Source organism: Heloderma suspectum, chromosome 2 (assembly GCF_057233095.1).
Source record: "Heloderma suspectum isolate Gila_16-S chromosome 2, 16-S_ref, whole genome shotgun sequence".
In the NCBI taxonomy this organism is placed as follows: Eukaryota; Metazoa; Chordata; class Lepidosauria; order Squamata; family Helodermatidae; genus Heloderma; species Heloderma suspectum.
The window spans coordinates 234,997,066-235,015,076 of record NC_139459.1 but is presented as its reverse complement, the minus strand read 5'-3'; the positions used below and the strand labels follow the sequence as shown (position 1 = coordinate 235,015,076).

At 48.2% G+C, this 18,011-nt stretch overlaps 2 protein-coding genes and 1 long non-coding RNA gene across 9 annotated transcripts in view; 1 reads left to right on the top strand and 2 right to left on the bottom strand.

The window, feature by feature from the left end:
- LOC146354290 (uncharacterized) overlaps nt 1-7,099 on the bottom strand; it is a 23,834-nt gene extending 16,735 nt beyond the window's left edge. The window contains exon 1 of the long non-coding RNA XR_014788346.1: nt 6,887-7,099. This is a non-coding gene — a long non-coding RNA (uncharacterized LOC146354290). The remainder of the gene's footprint in view (nt 1-6,886) is intronic.
- RTBDN (retbindin) overlaps nt 1-11,520 on the top strand; it is a 22,867-nt gene extending 11,347 nt beyond the window's left edge. For 3 of the 4 annotated variants that reach the window (XM_084838595.1, XM_084838592.1, XM_084838593.1), the window contains exons 3-6: nt 992-1,076; nt 1,735-1,863; nt 2,921-3,029; nt 8,125-10,371. In XM_084838595.1, coding sequence (XP_084694721.1) covers nt 992-1,076; nt 1,735-1,863; nt 2,921-3,029; nt 8,125-8,430 — 629 coding nt within the window. In that variant the 3' untranslated portion in view covers nt 8,431-10,371. Of the gene's footprint in view, nt 1-991; nt 1,077-1,734; nt 1,864-2,920; nt 3,030-8,124 lie in introns of all 4 variants that reach the window. The other variant, XM_084838594.1, reaches the window with a different exon arrangement.
- On the bottom strand, nt 11,130-18,011 carry RNASEH2A (ribonuclease H2 subunit A). Of its 4 annotated transcripts, none has more exons than XM_084838586.1 (9): nt 17,864-18,011; nt 17,092-17,163; nt 16,754-16,880; nt 15,925-16,012; nt 15,701-15,838; nt 15,326-15,413; nt 14,048-14,171; nt 12,897-12,947; nt 11,956-12,757 (listed from the first exon to the last, which is right to left on the bottom strand). In XM_084838586.1, the coding sequence occupies exons 1-9, from the start codon at nt 17,988-17,990 to the stop codon at nt 12,739-12,741; spliced, it is 834 nt and encodes a 277-aa protein (XP_084694712.1). In that variant the 5' UTR covers nt 17,991-18,011; the 3' UTR covers nt 11,956-12,738. The 4 variants fall into 4 exon arrangements, with proteins under 4 accessions (XP_084694711.1, XP_084694713.1, XP_084694712.1 ...); XM_084838584.1 differs by having other exon boundaries at nt 11,960-12,355; XM_084838585.1 differs by lacking the exon at nt 12,897-12,947 and having other exon boundaries at nt 11,130-12,355.

Below are 18,011 nucleotides of genomic sequence, written 5' to 3'. Positions count from 1 at the left end.
GTTTACACAGAAAAAAGTCCTACAACATCCAGTGTTCCCCAGCCAGTCATGGGAGTTGTAGGACTTTTTTTTTCTGTCTCAACATGAAGAGGATTGTGCCCTAAGCCTTATCTTGTTCTCTCTCATGCATGACTATATCCAAACAAAGAACCAAACAAAGCTGTAAGGGGCCTCTACATTAGTATTTCCCAAACTTTGCAGTATTGCGTCCAAGCACTTAGTTTTTCCTTGGTTCAGGGCCCTAAATCAAGAAGGCAACGCTCGAAACTCAACAGAGAAACAGATCAGATCTTGATGGGTGTCAAGGGACTCACTTTTTAGAAGTTAACACATCTTCCTCATACATTTTGAGCAAGAGTTCTTTTCCAGGGGTGGGTGGAAAGGCTTAACATGTGTTTCATCTGGAGGCTGCTGGCTGATCAAAACTTGACTCTCTGAGGTGGCTTATTCCAAAGCCTATGAGCAATAAGCAGTAGTGAAACCATCAGTGCCCACAGGTGGCACAGGGCACATAGGGAACTCAGTGAAGCGTCTGACAACTCCTGTGTGACCTTTTGAAAAACTTTGTGGGGCTGCATGCAGAGCCTGTAGAACAGCCTCCCTCAACCTGGTGACCCTCCAGGTGTGTTGAACTACAGCCCCATCAGTCCCAGAAGCCATTATTGATGGGGATGATGGCATTTGTAGTCCAACACTTCTAGAAGGCGCCAAGTTGGGGAAGGCTGCTATCATGACCGTAGGTGAAAAAATGGGATGCGTTGAGAGAGAACTTCTTAATATATCAGGCCTGCCAGTCCTTGTAGATTGTCTGCGGGGGTTTATCTATCGTTACATGATAAGTGCCGGTGACAATGTTCGTACTTCATCTGGCATATCAGGTAATAGCTGCAGGTGCTGCATTAATAAAGATAACGTGTCAAATTGCCAAAATGCAAGTGGTTTGCCTCGGTCCAAAGGACTGGAGATGCTGACAGAAGGGTTTTTCCCACAGATGCCTGCTGCTCACCAGAGGTTGCCCAGGACCTTTTCAAAGCCAATGACATCTACTGGAACCGCTGTGGAAATCTCAGCAGCAGGTCAGAGCCCAGCCTCTCCAGAGGAGAAGGAAGCTAGCCATGGCTCCTATATCTGTTGAGAGCATTTTTACCCCACTCCTTAACCAAAAAGGGCTCTCAGAGCAGCTTACAAAGATCAGTTGCATGACAGTCCCTGTCCTCAGGCAAGGAAACAGAGATGGGGAAGGAAGAGGAAGGAAAGCAAGCTCAGGCGCCAGTTCTTAAAGTTAGTTCTGACACTGAATGGTGGGGATGGCAACACTTCAGGTAGCCTGAGGGAATGGTTGCTGCCAGGTGAGGGAAGGCCAAAGGCAGCTGATCTTCCACAGATGATGGAATGAATTTGCTTTCTCTTCTCTCCCTCTGCTCTGCAGCCTGCTGGAAAAGTCACATGTCTCCTGTCCTATAGGGCTGTGAATTTGGGGGGGGGGGATTTCCCTTGTGAAGCTCCCTGCAATTAGTCCTGGAGGTTACCAAACAACCAGGGAGGGGGTGGGGAGAAATTGCTGCTTCACTCAACCTTTTTCTTGCTTCCCGTTTTTCCTTGAGACCCACTCTCAATACTGAGGTACTATACAGGTAGATTTGGCCTACTTTTTAAAGGGAATCCTCCACCTTTTCGATGTCATCATGTCTATATTTATTACTGCTACGACCAGTTTTTCCTTCTCCCCTGAAGATGTGAGGAATATCTACGGCAGGTGGAATGTTTCTACCACTGCTCACCTATTGCTGCCCAGTGGCCTCATCCTCGGCGACCCACCGCTGTACAGGCTGTGCCCCTCTGCCAGAGCCTCTGTGACCAATGGTGAGTTATGCCTCCTTATCTAGAGGGGGAGTCCGGGGGGGGTGGAGAAAGAGGGAAAGAACACCATCTCCTTGAGGTAGCAGAACTGGAGAATGTCAGCAAATGGCTGCATCCTAAACACAAGTTAAGGCGGCCTTCTCCAATTTGGTATCCTCTGGATATTTTGGACTACAGCTCCCAACATTCCTAAACACTGGCCATGCTGGCTGGGACTGATGGGAATTGTCATCCAAAGCATCTGCAGGGCACTAGGTTGGGGAAGGCTGAGTTAAGGTATCGAAGCGTATGCAAAGTAATCCAACTATGGCAGTGATCCTACTCACACTTATTTGCAAAGTAAGTCCCGTTGAACAAAGTAGGTCTTACTTCTGTATAAACATGCATACGATTGCATTGTAGGTGGTGTAAACAAAATGCAATGTTGTTTTAAGCCCTACAAGGGGTGAAAGACATACATTTCCCCCCCCCCCCGACCCTTAAAAAGCCCTTCATAAGTTGGGAAGAACCAATGTCATATTCTCCATCAGTTCAGCACATTGTAATTGGAGAAACAGTACCTATGCAACCTGCATCTTTCTTAGAACACCACCCATTCTGTTTTGGAGTAAATAAGCCAGATGTGGAGAAGTCTAGCTGGGTGACAAAGTTCAACTGGATACCAAGGGAATATACAAGCCTTTTGAAGGCTCTTCCCCAGTGCAAGCAACAGATTTTTGAAGGTCCTTTGGCAAGACACCTTCCATGGGCCCTGCTCCTTCAGTGAGACTACCTCCTCACCAGCGTTGTCACCTGTTCCTCTTCCTCCTCTTCAACTGCATTGCTACCGCCTGCTTGCTTACCAAGTGGGATGCGGTGGTGAAGAGGAGGAGCAGGTCTGGGGGCTCTTGTCCGTGGGCACTCTGCTGGGTTGCGAACTCTTGGCAAGTGCTCGACCATGTCTACCCTTGACACCAGCCCTGTACACCAACTTGACCTCCTTGGAGGAAAGGTGGGAACTGTAATAGTACAATGAAAACTCAGCTGTCTTCCTTACTGCCCAATCCTATTATCATCTCAGGTATGACGCTTGCAAGGAAGACCTGACCTGTGCTCGTAATTGGCTTACTGACTGGCACTGGGGACCTGATGGAAATAACTGCAGTCACAACTGCCTCTCGTATGGCCAGGTGAGGACAATAAAGGGGATAAATAACCACAAGATGGCTGCTCTTCCTCCTCCTCCTCGGCTCCAGCCCAATAAGTGGTTTGAAACTGCAGGAGTCAGCAAACATCTGCCTGTATTAAACCATGGCTGAGAGAAGGAGGAAGAGGGGAGTGTGTGTAAGAAACAGGGATCAAATTATATTGGGAGGCACTGACTACTGCAGAGATGGGGCCTTCCAGATGTTGTTGGACTGCAAGTCCAACAATCCCTCACCATTTGTTGTGCTGGTTAGGGCTGGTGGGAATTTTACTGAAATCAAAAAGTTGTGAGAAGGAGCTTTGTCAAAGACATGTGATTTTTATCTCAACTTCTGGCGCCTTTATAGAAAACCTCATGTTTTTATTGAATAAAGTTTTCACCCTTCCAGTGAAAAAGCTTTAAAAACTGAAGAATTTGAAATGGGGGTGACATGGGCATCCATTTTTAGGGGAAAGGGGTTACAACTGTTCCCCTCCCGCCCGGATTCCAATCATGAGGTCATTCGGAGAGCAGCAACAGGGCTGCTGTGCTGTGCCTACTCCATCTGTCTCTACTTTCAGTTTCCAGCCACATGGGCAAAGCTCAGGACAGGACAGTTGGTGTTTTAGGGAAATGCAGATGGGGCTGTGAAAATGATTGTAGCAGCAGTGCAATTCAGGTTTAGAACAGCATGTTGAGAGAGAGAGAGAGAGAGACAGAGACAGAGATACACACACACAAACAGCTTTAAGAGTGCCAGTTTTAGCTCTCGCAGGAGGCCCAAGTGGATCCTCTTCCCATCTCTCTCTTAGTGTTGGCCTTGGAGCTGAGACAGTGTGCCATGCACCTCCAAAGAAGTTAGTGTTTTCTCATATATTGCAGAAATAAACCTCTTTTGAAGGTACTTGAATCTATTGTGCATTGCCTGTAGAGAAGAAAGGCTATTACATGGGTGAAGGAAGTCATGGAAAGAACTGAGGGTTTCAGCTGTGGGTGGAAAGACATTGTCTAGACACTAGTTCTACCCAAGGAGAAACAACAAAGTGGCAGACCTGGTATATGCATTTCTCAGAGGGTTGATCTACCTACCTTGGTAGACCTGGTGCCCAGGCCTTATTGCTGCTCAGTCACCAGATCTATCAGAAACAGTACACCTGTTCTCTGATGCTATTAGAGGTTTTTTAAAACGTGCAACCATAAGCAAAATGTACAATTCAAGGAAGAGTATGCAATTCCAAAAGAACTTTGCTGTAGTTCAAAATTCAAGCCATGCAAAAGCTGTATTATTAGCAGATGTAAAATGTGGCTGATAACAATGTGAATAAAGTGAGTAGTCCAGGCTCCTCTAGAACCCTAAAACCTGGTCAAGCACACTCATTCTTCTTCCTCTGCTAAAGACATTCCCTACAGACACCACTGCTACCCTCTAGAGCTGCCTTCCCCAACCTGGTGCCCTTCAGATGTTTTAGACTTCAACTCCAATCAGCCCCAGCCAGCATGGCCAATGGTCTGGAATGCTGGGGTTGCAGTCCAAAACATCTGGAGGGCACTAGGCTGGGGAAGACTGTTCTAGAGAGTGTTCAATGTTTTCAAGGTGAAGGAAATCATTGTAGGATGAGTCATGTGAAGTTGTCAATGTTATTAGTTTTTTTCTTCTATTTTCCTTTTAAAACTAATCTGCATATGTCCTTTGCTTGTAATTCATCTTTGTGGGTTGCATTGATCCACAGAAGAACAATAACCTGAAAAATGGGGAGGGGATTGTTCATACACTCAAATGTCATCAAGAGGCTGGAGACCTAAAATGTCTAAGATTAAGCTGATAATATTCTAATCAAACCAGGGATGTAAGACAGACATAAGATTTGTACCATAATGCGAACAGTTCAGGTCATGTCACCACATTCAGATATTTTCTTGGTCTTGGGGTGTGTAACAGAAAAATCATGTTCTGCAGCTTTTTCAGAGTGGTTAGTTAGAATGGAGGACAGTAGTGCCACTGGTATCACCCCCTAATCCCTGCAATACTTCTGCGAGTCTTTTTTAAATGTTTGTGGGATTTTTTTTAAGGTTAGTAGATTAACCTATAGATGAATGAACATGTGCCACTTAAATATAAATGGGATAACCCCTAGTTAGTAAGGAGGGGGAGCAGTGCCAGCTTCAGGTTTTGGAGGGCCCTTGGAGAAGACACCCTCAGTGCCCCCCCTCATTGGACTGGTTCACATGACATGACAGTGTAGCATGGTTATTCAACCCACAGCGAGGCTGCTGCGTGTGTGCGGGGTGTGGGGCTGCCATTTTGCATATCCAACCCCCGCTTGGGGGTTGTCATGTTGTGAGAACATGGGTAATGCAAGGGTTAAACAACCCTTGCGTAACCTTAGAACAGACCATGGATACCATGGCTCACGCATCACGAGCCACATCCTATAGTGTGAACCAGGTTACTGAGTCTGCCTACCTTCTTATCGCCATTGTCACGAGCTGCTATTACTCCTCATTCTCTTTCTTGTCATTGCTACTGCTTGCTTGTTTGACAGGCAGCCAGCCAGCAAGAAAGCAGGCAGAGGCATCACAACAGAATTGTTGTGAACTGCCCAGAGAGCCTCAGCTATTGGGCGGTATAGAAATGAAATAAATAAAATAAAATAATAATAATAATCTACTGTTCCCCTTCTCACCACCATTGTTGTATGGGCCAGAGCAAGAGGGTGAACAAGCAGGTTGCCATGATGAAGAGAAAGAGCAAGTCCAAGGGGCTTTTGTCAGTGGGCCCCTGCTGAGGGGTGTGGGCTGTTGGTAGGTGCCCAACCATGCCTGCCTTTGATGCCAGCGCTGAGGGGGAGAAACAAGACTGACAGCTTCTCCCCAACCCCTGGGTTGCTGTGTAAAATTATCCTTACATGTATCGGCGACCTCAGAGTCCAGAATCTTAATCTGTGGTTCTCTACTGACCTCTTGGCTTATAAACATCCTCCCCCACCCTCCAACTAGCTGCAAAAGACAGGGTGCTACACTGCCCTGAGAGCCAAGAGAGATGGAGATCTCCCAAGTAACTCCACATGACAGGCCTCGGCATCTACCGCTGGAGGTGAAGCTAATGCCTGCTGAATGCTGGTGGCCTTGCACTGACCCAGTCAAGTTGCACCTCAGGGCAGCTAATAGAGTTAGTGTCTAGAAACAGGAACGCCTGTCTCTCTAGAGAGCAACAACTTGGCTGGATATCTGATCAACAGTGTGACAATGTCAGGCCCATTTGACTCATTCCCCTAATATCTTTCCACTATGAATAACAGGCAGGATTCATAGAAGCCGGTGGTGGCTGGTGCCCTTTTGAGTTGGCAAAGCTGTAGTTTTTAATCCCCTCCTCACACCAGGAGTTGTGTTGCATTCATAAAGCAAAGTCTGCCTTTAATCATTTGCAGAGTGCCATAGTATCCCCCACAGAGGGGCACCAACTATTCTCTGTACACCAAGGGACAGGGGGAATGGTGGGAGAGGGCATGAACATGGCTCCATGAAAAGGCTGAGCCCCAGCACCTCTCATCTTAGAAATCAAACCACATCACAAGGCATAAATTCTTGAATTTGTTCATTTGTATGGGAATAAATGTATACACTTATTACCAAAACAACAAACACATCAAAGTCTGAATAAGTCACATGATGACTCATTATTTGTTTTATTGATTAAATATAGATCCCACCTTTCTCTAAAAATAGCGCAAAAACATATCATTAAGAAAGAAAGAAAGAAAGAAAGAAAGAAAGAAAGAACAGGAACCATCAGATTGAAACCTATTTCAGCAGCAAATCAGATTAGAGGCTGAACATCTGTCTGAATAAAAGTATCTTTACCTGCTGTGGGGAAGGCAACAGGGATGGAGCTGGCTTGCCTTCCCTGGACAGGGAGTTCCAGAGCCTGAGAGCAGCCACCAGGAAGGCCCCCTCTTGCATACCCGACAGATGTGCCTCTGATGGTGGCAGGACAGAGAGAAGGGCCGCTCCTGAGAATCTTAAAACCTAGGCATGCGCCTATGGGAGAACGTGGTCTTCCAAATAGGCTGCCTCATCCCTTTTGGACTGCAGCCAAGCAACAAGCCCCTCCCTTGCAGTCCTAGTCAATGAGCAGGCAGAGGATTCACTGCAACTGCCCCTGCAGCCCTGAGATAGCAACTGAATTGGTCTTTGCAGAGTGGAGATAACATAGGCAGCCTGGGTTCTAGTAGCTGAGATTGGGCTGGGACAAAACAGACTCTCTTGTGGGAAGGGCACATCCGGCTAGGCTCCAAAAAGAAACGAGAGCAGCCAAGGCACCATGAAGCACTCTAGAGCAGCCTTCCCCAGCCAGGTGCCCTCTAGATGTTTTGGACCTGAGCTTCTATCAGCCCCAGTGACCATGGCCAATGGTGGGGAATGCTGGGAGATATAGTCCAAAACATCTGGAGGGCACCAGGTTGGAGAAAGCTGCGCTACAGGTTCTCCTCCCCTTTGTCTGCTAGTTTGAGTCTTAGGGGAGGAGATTCTGCGTCTCGCCCTGACCTGCTCCGTGATTCCCTAACACAGGGCTGGGCAACTTGTGGCCTACTTCTCTTTCACCCTCCCCTACTTTTCCAGATAGTGAATGTGTTTGGAATTTAATCAAGCACAACCAGTTCCTTGGCAAAATTAAACATTCTGTTAAACATCCTGCCTCCATTCTGATCTATGGATGGTATGGGAATAAGTTGCATGGGGTGGGGGGCAGTCTTCCTCCGGACTCAGTAAAAGCTATCAGAACCAAAACAAAACCATGCAGTTTCTCTCCCCATGTTCCCCAAAGTCCTGCTAGCTGCCAGGCCAGGAGTTGGGGCCTGCAGAGGGAGCCCAAACCTCCGCGGGCCTCATGGGCAACCTCTGTGGGCCAGAGGTTGCCCACCCACCTTCTAGACCTACCCACCCATATCCAGTCAGGCCCATCCTCACTCCTAGGGTGGTTCCTCGCCATTTCCAGCCTGAAGAATCTGCACCAGTCTGGTGCCAAGCTGGATTAGAGTGGTGCCCCGTAAGGAAGAGTCTTTCACACTCATAACAACGTACCCTCTCTCCTTCCTCAGATGTACAAGAACGGAAAGGAGTTGTGCGAGACCATCTGGGATGATTCTTTCGCCGCCAGTTCTGATCCCTGCGAGTGCCTGACACTGACCACTTCTGACACAGCTTTCCCATCCTCTTATTCCCACCTCGAAGACAGTGACAGTGTTGAGGAGCCTGACACCACCAAGGGGGGCAGCCAAAGAGAAGGCCGCATCGGCCCTGGCGGGATCTGCACAGGCAACCTGCTGCTCCAGCGCCTGAGACAGAACATGCAGAAGCGTTCAGTCTTCATGGAAGACGTGGAGGGGAGTGGGAGTGGGTTCTGATCCAAGACAGCAACCCTCTCAGAGGAAAATAACCCCCTCCCCTGTGATTGCCGTGGGCTTGGGGGGATCGCTTGTGACCTATGCAAATCTGTCATATCCCACTTTACCAGCTTCTTGCCATCTTGTCTAGCTCTGTGTAACTTGGTATATGGTCATGGGGCATAGCAAGCTGATCTGGTACCTTAGAGGCGTCCGGGTCCCATGCTGTAGCAGTAGAATTCACCCCACTAGGGTACCTTCATCTCCTGGGAATCTGCCCATGGCCGCTGCTTTCCTCAAGCTTTCCATTTTGTACAGGTAGAAAGGCAGAGTTAGAGAGCCATTGATGTGACACCTTCACTCCCAACACCCTGCCTTCCCTTCCACCTGCTCCCCTGTTGTGCTCTTCCAAGAGTTGCCCTGAGTAGTCCTCAGCTGGGGCCCCCTCTGGCGCAGAAAGGGAAGCGTAGAGGGCAGTCCCTCAGAGGATCCGTTGAATGAACTTGAGAGAGCAAGGGATTGTGTGGGCTGAAAAGAAATGTGTGATGTAATCTACATTGGAGAAGTTTGCCCCTACTGCTGATATGGCTTCAGGTACAGTTGCCAGTAGGAATGAGCCAAAATGAAAGGCCTTTCACTAGTTTGAGCCCAACATGGAGGCAGCAGGCAATAGAAAAACCACTGGCCATTAGGTGGGGCTCGAGAGTGACATCGTTGGTTTAACTGACACGCAGTTAGAGGCTGGGACTCCGGAAAGCTGCAGTTACTTGGGGACCAATGGCTACTGCTCTATTGAATTGGCTCGCACCCAGCACTCGCTTTAACGTTTATGCAACCGAACACAGACGGGGAGATTATCCGCACCAGTTGCACAGACCTAGATTGTGTTTAAGTTTAATAATGCAATGTCTGTATTGGGGAAAACAAAGCTTCAGACAGCCTGTACAAAATGCATAGCATCCAACAAGAAGCAGTCAGTGCCATGGAGTGAATGTTCTAATCAGAAAAGCATCTAATGAAGGAGTGCAGAAACTCAGGCCTGGGTCCATATCCAGCCGGCCTGGAGGTCCCCCACCTGGCCACATCCTTCCCCCTCCAACCACCTATAATTTGCTGGGTTTGGGGCTTTTGTGCAGTCTTTGCCCCTGTTCTAAAAGGTTGAACTGAATCCCCTAAAGCTTCATTGCAGTAAGAGCTTTAATCTAAAACATGCTGGCATGTTTGGCCCCACTCACCACTAGAATGCAGCCCCTCCCCTTCTTCAAAATGGAATTTGGCCCTCAGCCTGAAAGAGGCTCTGCACGCCTGATCTACTGGGAGATGGAGGGGGGGTGGAGACCCTGAGTCCTCACAGCTCCACATCTTTTATGCAGCACTCCTTGAATGCCACCTACCCAACCCCTGTGTACTCCAGTATAAACACTGTGCAAATTCCCTTGGTAATACAGTCCATAACTGACCCAGTCACACACCCTGCTTTATCAGCTCCCTTTTCCTGCTCGGCTCGCTTGTTCACCGTTTGTTGCAAACTCTACATTATGCATTGGTTTAGACCTATTAATATGTGTGGGAAAATTAAAAACGTGTGTGTTAAAAGAATTTGTAGAGAAGTTAATAGGTAGGACTAGGTCCTCTTATAATCTAGCCCATTAGCAAGAACGCAGAAACAGCTCTGCAAAGAACTCTACATGCCAGAAAGAATGGCAAACCAAAATTAGAGAAAAAGGTGAGGATAGGGAGGGAGCTCAATTCAAGGCAAGTCTCTATTCATGCCTCAAGGTGTCTTATTTTCTATTTATGGTATTAACAGTCACACATGGAACATTTGTGATCAGGTAAGGACCTCTCTCCTGGCTTTCTCTACAGCAAAAGATCTTTTGCCGTTGTTCTGTTTGATACCATTTTGCCCCTCCTACCCCCCTTGCTCAGAATTGTTAGTATAAAAGTACCCAATAGCCTTGCTGTGTGCTGCTGAAGAGACAACATTCCAACACTGCCAGACAATGATATGACAAAAGTGACACAGCCTTTGCCCAAAGGCGAGGACAGTGGAGGGGGGAGGTTTTTCATACAGATGAGAAGTGAGGATGGGACGCTTGAGAAGTGGGTAAGAGCGGGGTAGACAACCTGACACCCGCCAGATCTTTTGGACTACAACTTCCATCAGCCCCAGCCAGCATGGCCAGGGTGGTCAGGGACTATGGGAGTTATAGTCCAAAACATCTGGATGGTACTGGGTTGCCTATCCCTAAGATAAGGTAATTCTGCATTGGGTCAGGAGAGGTTTCGATAAGGAAACAGATCTCAAGGAAGCTCTTGAAGGAAAATGGCAGTGGCTTGACAAACAGAGAGGAAGCTTATTAGGCAAGGAGATCACACTGATGGTAGGGGAGGGCATGCAAAACTTGAGAAGGGGTGGATGAGTTAAGGGAGGAGATATAGCTGGGCCAGAGAGATAACTTTACTAAAAGGAACAGTCAGCAAAAAGCAAAAGACTTTTCTCCACAGAAGCAGCTTTATCTCCCTATCAAGCAACAGCAGTAATAATGTTTAGCATTTATATAGTGCTTCAGATTAACCCTCACCCTGGAAAATAGGTAAATATCCTCCCCACACTGTGGACAGAGGCTGAAAGGATAACTAATAAGTTCATGGCTGAAGTGAGAGTTTATCCTAGGGACTTTCCACCCTCTTAGATACTACAATAGACAGGGCATATATCCCCACCCTCATTTTATTCTGAAGCATCAGAACACAGCTACAACTAAAAGTGGAACATTGGGCAGAATTGATTGAAGTGAATGGTGCAAGCAAAACAGTACAACATTCTTATCTAAGGAGGCTTTACTGATGGTGGTTTTACTTGTTAATTAAAGCTCTAAGTAGCCCAGTCTCAAATGCACACATGTGCAGCCCACAGCCACTTCCAGGCCGAACAGCACAAGGCAGATTCCATGCCCTGCTTGAGTTCTCCCACCATGCAAGTTCACTATGACTGTCACGCTGGAGTAAATAAGACATTGTCTCCCTCAGGCAGAAGAAGGGGAGATTTTGTTTTGGTTTATGTGGCATCACCCACTATTTGAAATGTTACTAAAAATGTGATCCTTCACTTGCAGGCACCTCTGGCATTGGTGCACCTCAGTCCCTTTTTGGTTTGCTTTTATTATGGACCGCCACCAGCAGCTACCAATGTACACACAAGGGACTTCCAGTCTTTGTTGTTTTCAGGGTTGGTATGGTTGGGCACCTGCCAAGGGCTCACACCCCAGCAGGGCCCACTGGAGTTGCTCCTCCTCTTCACCATTGTAACCTGCTTATTTACCTGCCCAGGCAATGTTGGTGGTGAGAAGGAGCAGCAGTAGATGCCACTGTCTACTTGCTCACAGGCTCTCTGCCCATCAAGCAACCAAGTGGTAGCAGTGAGAAAGAGGGAGAGCAATAGTAGCTGGCAGCAGTGGTGGTAAGACGGCAGACTCAGTGAGGGAGGGGGGGGCCACTGAAAGCATCCTGCCCAAGGGCCCTCAAAAACCAGGAGTCGGCGCTGGTGGTTTTCAATTTATTAACTAAAAAGAAGTAGACCACTGAAGTACAAAGACCTCCAGAAAGAGCGAGGCTGTAGTAGTCCCTTTCTTTGACAGACTCTGCACCTGTCTCTTGATGCTTCTGCTCACAGGTTCGCTTTGCCGCTGTGAGTCAGAAGGATTTGCACCCTCCAGTTAAAAACAAACTGACAAAGGAGGAGAGTTTCCTGTGGCATCAAAGCAAGATGACGATTCCAGCAAGAAGGGGATGATCTGCTGCCCCCTACAAGCTAGTCACCGTCTCAAGCTTGCGTTCATAAAAGAAGCGGTGGGGAGGGCGTTTGGTGGGGGTGTATTTCCGGGCAAAGTAGCTCAGCAGGGACTGTGTGCTTTTCTGGGATGGGTCATCTTCAGTATCGTCCCTGGAGAGGGAGGCAAAAGAAGGGGAGAAATGAAGGATCTGGGTGTAGCAACTTCTCCTGCTCCTCTTCTCTCAAGCTATGCCCCACATCTTCCCCCTTTGAGAGTTACACTCAATGGTCTTGGATCCCAGCCTCATCCGCTTGCTACAGCCACTGAACTTCACCACCTTCCAAGAGCCAAGATGGAAAATAGATGCCTTAGCACCCAGCCCTTCTTCCCCCAACAAGATAGTACAGGATTCCTGCCCCATTTAACCAGGGGAAAGGGAAATGGCCGCATATCAACTCTTTCTGTAGCATCTTGTGTGCCTGCCAAGGTCAGTCTGCTGAGATGGAAGGCAGCAACCATGCTGGCAGCTCCTTGGACTCAAAAGGGGAGCTGGTCAGTGGGTCTCCCAAGGCCTGTGGGAATGCACGAGAGGAGTTATGACTATCCTTTGGCATTAGCAAGTCTAAGCTGAACTCTGCAGTGCTTTGTACAGCCCACATGCATAATCAAACAGCAAGACATGGGGGAGATAGCAGGGAAAGCCAGCCTTACAGCGAGAATGTGGTGAGGCAGAATTCCTCCTTACTCAGAGGGTTGATTTTCCTGTAAAATCAATGAATTTAAAGGGAAATTGTCCCACAAACACTGAGCAAGCCCCTGCAGCTCAAATAATCCCACACCCCAGCTCCATTACTTACAGAGAAGCCTAAACAATTAGCCCACTCTCTTCTAGCCACCCATTTTCACTGCCTCTCTATGGCTAGGTTCAGATGTAACATTAAGCCATGGTGGGTAAGCGGCCTGAGCTGCCCAGGATGGGCTAGTGTTTCATGTGGGGGGCATTTTTCCAACCCATGATGGGTTAAATCCTGATTAAGCCACTCCCAGAACCCACACTCTGCAGTGAGGGTTGTTTTACCTATGGTGGGTTAGCGTGTTGTCTGTCATGCCAGTGTGGGTTACGGAGATCACCTACAGAGCTGCTCAGAAAGAGCGGCCAAAAATGCTGCCACTGTTCTGCTCCTCTCAAGTGATCTCTATTCCTTCTGCAAAGGAAGCTGGGATACCTGCCCGGCTGGGCGGGAGGACTACAGAAGGAGGAGGGGCAAGGGGTGTGTGAAATAAACTACTCTGTGTAGCTTGTTTGCCTGATTGTCTGATGGGAGCACAGTAGGTTGTTTGCATAACCACCTACCCAGCATAGCTTGCCACCCACCATGGGTTAGCGTGACATGTGAACAGCCCCTATGTAGGGGGAAGGGCCACAGCTCAGTGCTAGAGCCCGTGCTTTGCATGCAGGTCCCAGGTTCAATCGTCAGCATCTCCAGATAGGGCTGGGAAAACTCCTGCCTGAAACCTTGGAGAGCTGCTGCCGGTCAGTGTTGACAATACTGGGCTAAATAGACCAATGGTCGGATTCAGTATGAGGCAGGTTCCCATGTTCCTACTCACTGCCCTATTCACTCCTCTCACACTGTTGGAACCTCTGCGCCAAGTATTTCCTGCCCTATAGCCCTCCCAACTCAACTGCTGCCTTACCAAAAGCCTTTTCCTTTCTGTGCACACAAAACTATCAGAAGGAAACCATGACATGCCACTGTCTGCAGCGGCTGCTTCCTCCTATGCCCCATGGTTTCCTTAATCTCCCACCCTAAGGTACATCCTTCATTCCAAGATCCAACAGCTCTTCCCTCCCCACATACCAGCAAACAGGCACGGCTTTGCTCTCCAGGATGATCTGAGCTGTGCTCCAGCTGAATCGTACAAATTGTGGGTAGCCAAAGACGGGGTCCAGACTTTGTGCGAGCCACTCTTTAGTCTTGGGATCTGGGGGAGAAAAAGGATGGATGGCTAAGACTCCTAGGATACTGGTACTCAGTGTTGTCCCTACTTCCAAGGTTGAGGCTTAGCCTGGATTCCCAGGTTCCCTGGTTAGCTCTGGGAGAGGGAGAGAGACTGGGATAAATGACATGATAGGAGTTAGGACACCTCTCGGTTCTGCCTCCACCCACTCCTGCACTTGCAATGTGTGTGATATCTTCTGTGTCACTTCACATCCTCCTTTCATCTGAGCAGCAGGGACAGGAAATTTAGTGCTAGGGGGTCAACCCATGGCATCAATAGGAGAGCCATTTCCAGGCAGCGTAACTGCCCACCCTAATAAGGTGGAGAGGTAAGAGTGGACAATATCTGACTGACAAAGTCAATCTCATGGGGAAAAGCCCATTTAGCGAAATAAACGAAATGTGAAATTCAAAGATGAGAGTAGAGGAAAAAATGTAACAAAATGTAGACGCATAATTGCCAAAAGTAGCGATTTGACTTACTGTATGCTCCTCATCAGAACATACGAAGAACTACGCCGGACCGCACCAAAGGCTTATCTTGTTCAGCATCTTGTGTTCCACAATCAACCAAATGCCTCTGGGAAACTCCGAAGCAGTACATAAAAACAATAAAATCCATCCTGGCTCCCCAGGAGCAACCTACCTTTGAAATTTGAGGCTGCATATATCCAGCCTAGATATATTAACAGCACACTCATTCTCCAAGTGTGGATCTTTATGTAGCCAAAATGGTACTATTCACACACAAGAGGGAAGTATCTGCAAGGTGGGGGAAACACCGAGAACAAAACCCTTTAGGGGGAAAAAATCTTCAGGGGGGGAGAAAACCTCAAAACAGCTAAGCGAGGACTGAAAATACTAAGTGGACACGGAACGCTGACTGTTGGGGTGGGGATCAGAAAAACGGCGTGTGTGTGTGTGTGTGTGTGTAGAAACAGAATGGAGAACCTTGGGAAAGGGCATGGTTGGCTGGAACCCTGAACAGGAGCAGTCCATGCTACAACTTTAATCCACCACAGGTTTGTCTAACCTTCTTTTAAAGCCACCTAAGCTAGAGGCCATCACCACATACGGTGGCTGCAAATCCATAGGGAAGGTTCTGCATGCCATCTAAGCAGAATGACTGGAATTTACCATTGGGATAGCCAGAGCCGTAATCCATGTCCACATCTTCCAAATCCTCCAAGAACTTCCAGTTCTTCACGACCCGGTCCCTTGCTACCTGGAGAACATCACGAGAGTTAAATAAGGACATAGGGATTGCCTTCCTGCACCAGACCAAAGGACTACCTAATCTAGCATTCTGTCCCCAACAGTGGCCAGCCAATTGTCTGCGGGAAGCAGAGCATGACAGCAATAGCCACCCCCTATTGTTTGGTCTCCATGCCTGGTAATCAGAGGTTTTCTGCTTTTGCATATGGAAGTTCCATTTAGCTGTTAAGGCTGATGGACTGTGTATCTCAACAAGCACCAGAGCATAAAGTGGGGGATCCTATGCCTCGCATTCACCTTGGCACAGATGCTGGCTGCACTGACAACTGGGAAGAGGGAGTCTGCCTTGGGCTTCACGGTAACCTCCAGCTCTGGGAACTGTTGCTTTAGCTTCTCTTGGTACTTCTCTGCTGGCCCCACTGTGTCCACAAAGACCTGCAGGAGGAAAGAAGCACAAAGAACGTTAAGAGGTGGGATTTCTCGCTACTTCCTACATAGGCCTGGGGGCTGAGCTGGCTCACCTCTGCAACCTGCACTCCAGTGTCCAGTGCATGCTGGATTAGGCCAATGGCTGTGTCATGTGAAAGCGCATTCAGATTGTACTTTGCTCTGAAAGGGAAAGGGAGCTGCATTGACTCACAAATGTAACACCAAGCATCAGAAAAGGACTGGTCTGGAAAACTGAGAGACCAGGACCAGCTTGTTAATGGCAACCAAAATAGAAAGACAGCTCCCCTTGCACATCGTCAGCAGCAGCTGCACTGTCCTCCCAGCAGACAAGAATTCAAATCCCAGTTCCTTGGGAACTACATGGTATCAGAAGTAGGGTGGTCTGTTAGGTGCCACAGTCAGTAATGCAGAAAAAGAGGTCCGGGCAGTAAGCATGGATCTCAAGGATGGAGTGACGCAATGGAAAGACACCGCTTAAGGGGAGCGCACAGCAACACTGCCTCCCTGTTCAGCCTTGAGACCAGTCTAACTTTTCTGAGAAGCTCATGATGAGAGGTGGGTGGTAGGCTTCAGGCTGCAAGGCGGTCACCAAGATTATGTATTGTGACACTACTATAGACCCTGATCCAAGTGCCCAGGGGCCAGATGCGGGCCAGGCAAAGCAACTGTCTTGAGGAAATGTTGCCATCATTTTGCAACTGTGATTCTAGTGCAGGGGTGGCCAGAAGGAAGATCTCCAGATGTTTTGGACTTCAACTCTTAGAAGCCCCTGCCAGCATGACCAGGAATGCTGGGAGCTGACGTACAAAACATCTGGAGATCTACTTTCTGGCCACCCGTGTTCTAGTGACTTCTTAATCCATCTCTTAAGGCAGGATGCCTTGTCCCCAACCTGCTCACCGTCTCTGCATGCTAGTGGAGATGAAGTTGGGCGAGAGGATGTGCAGGGCCCAGCCGACAAAATCCTTGGCTGCATCCAGTTTCTCAAAGAGTTCTTCCCGCTGGGTCTCTGTCAGCGTCTTGGAATCTATAAGCAAGGGAAAAAACAAACTCAAAGAGATGTGGCCTAGGACGAATACAAACTGGCCTGTGTCTGACACCTGTTACTGGCGGTGGGGGAGGGGGGACACCCAGTAGAACCATTAGCACTTCCTTTCCCCTTTCTGTCCAAATCCCATCTCACAGCTTCACCACCACAGCATTACAAACGCAATCAGACAACCCTTTTTTATTTTTACCTGCTACCTTCAGTTTCTCTAGATCTCCCTGCCGGGCCACAGGACAGTAACAGATTCCATAGACCATGGGACCTGGGAAGAAAGCAGAAGCCAGTACAAGCGACTCAATCATAGCCTACAATGTAATGTAATATTGGCCTAACTTACAGCGCTGTTATAAGGGTTACAAGATACTATATGTGAAATGCTTTGAGCAGTCTATATACTTTCAACACTAAGGGCGCAATCCTATGCATGTTTAGACAAAAAAAAGGCCTACAACTCCCAGCTATGCTGGCTGGAGGATGATGGGAGTTGTAGGCTTTTTTTGTCTAAATATGTGTGGGATTGCGCCTTAAGTATTATTGTAAGTACAGCCATAGGACAAAGCTGACTCTACAATGGAGAATCCTCCAGAGAAGCCTCTTACAGTAACCATGAGATCATATGACACTCATATGAACTCTCAGTGCAGGGTGTTGAGGGTGCAGCTAAGAAAAACTGCAGACAGAGCATCTGTGGGTCTGAATCGAGACATATTGGCACAAAACTGGAAGAACAAGATTTGCACATCAGGGTAGCGTTCACTACCATTTCTACAAGAATGCTCTGCAAACTCTGTCTCGTTTATCACCCATACAATCCACTGGATCACATGAAGGCACGCTTTCATGTGAACCCGTCGCTCACCAACCCACCCCTTTGGATGCTTTTAGGACTAGATTCAGTACTGGCTTTAAAAGCTTCCCAAGGATTTTTCTCTTCCCTTCCCCCGATGTAGTCGGGCCCGTACCCAACACTGGACCCCTGCCTGCCTCATCGATTCCCAGGCTGCAGGGCTCAGTCCGGCAAAAGGCAGGCACCGCTGAGTCCAACAAACAATTCACCGAATTGTCCCGTTCGAAGGCGCTCAGATCCATACTCGCGCGCACCCTGGAACC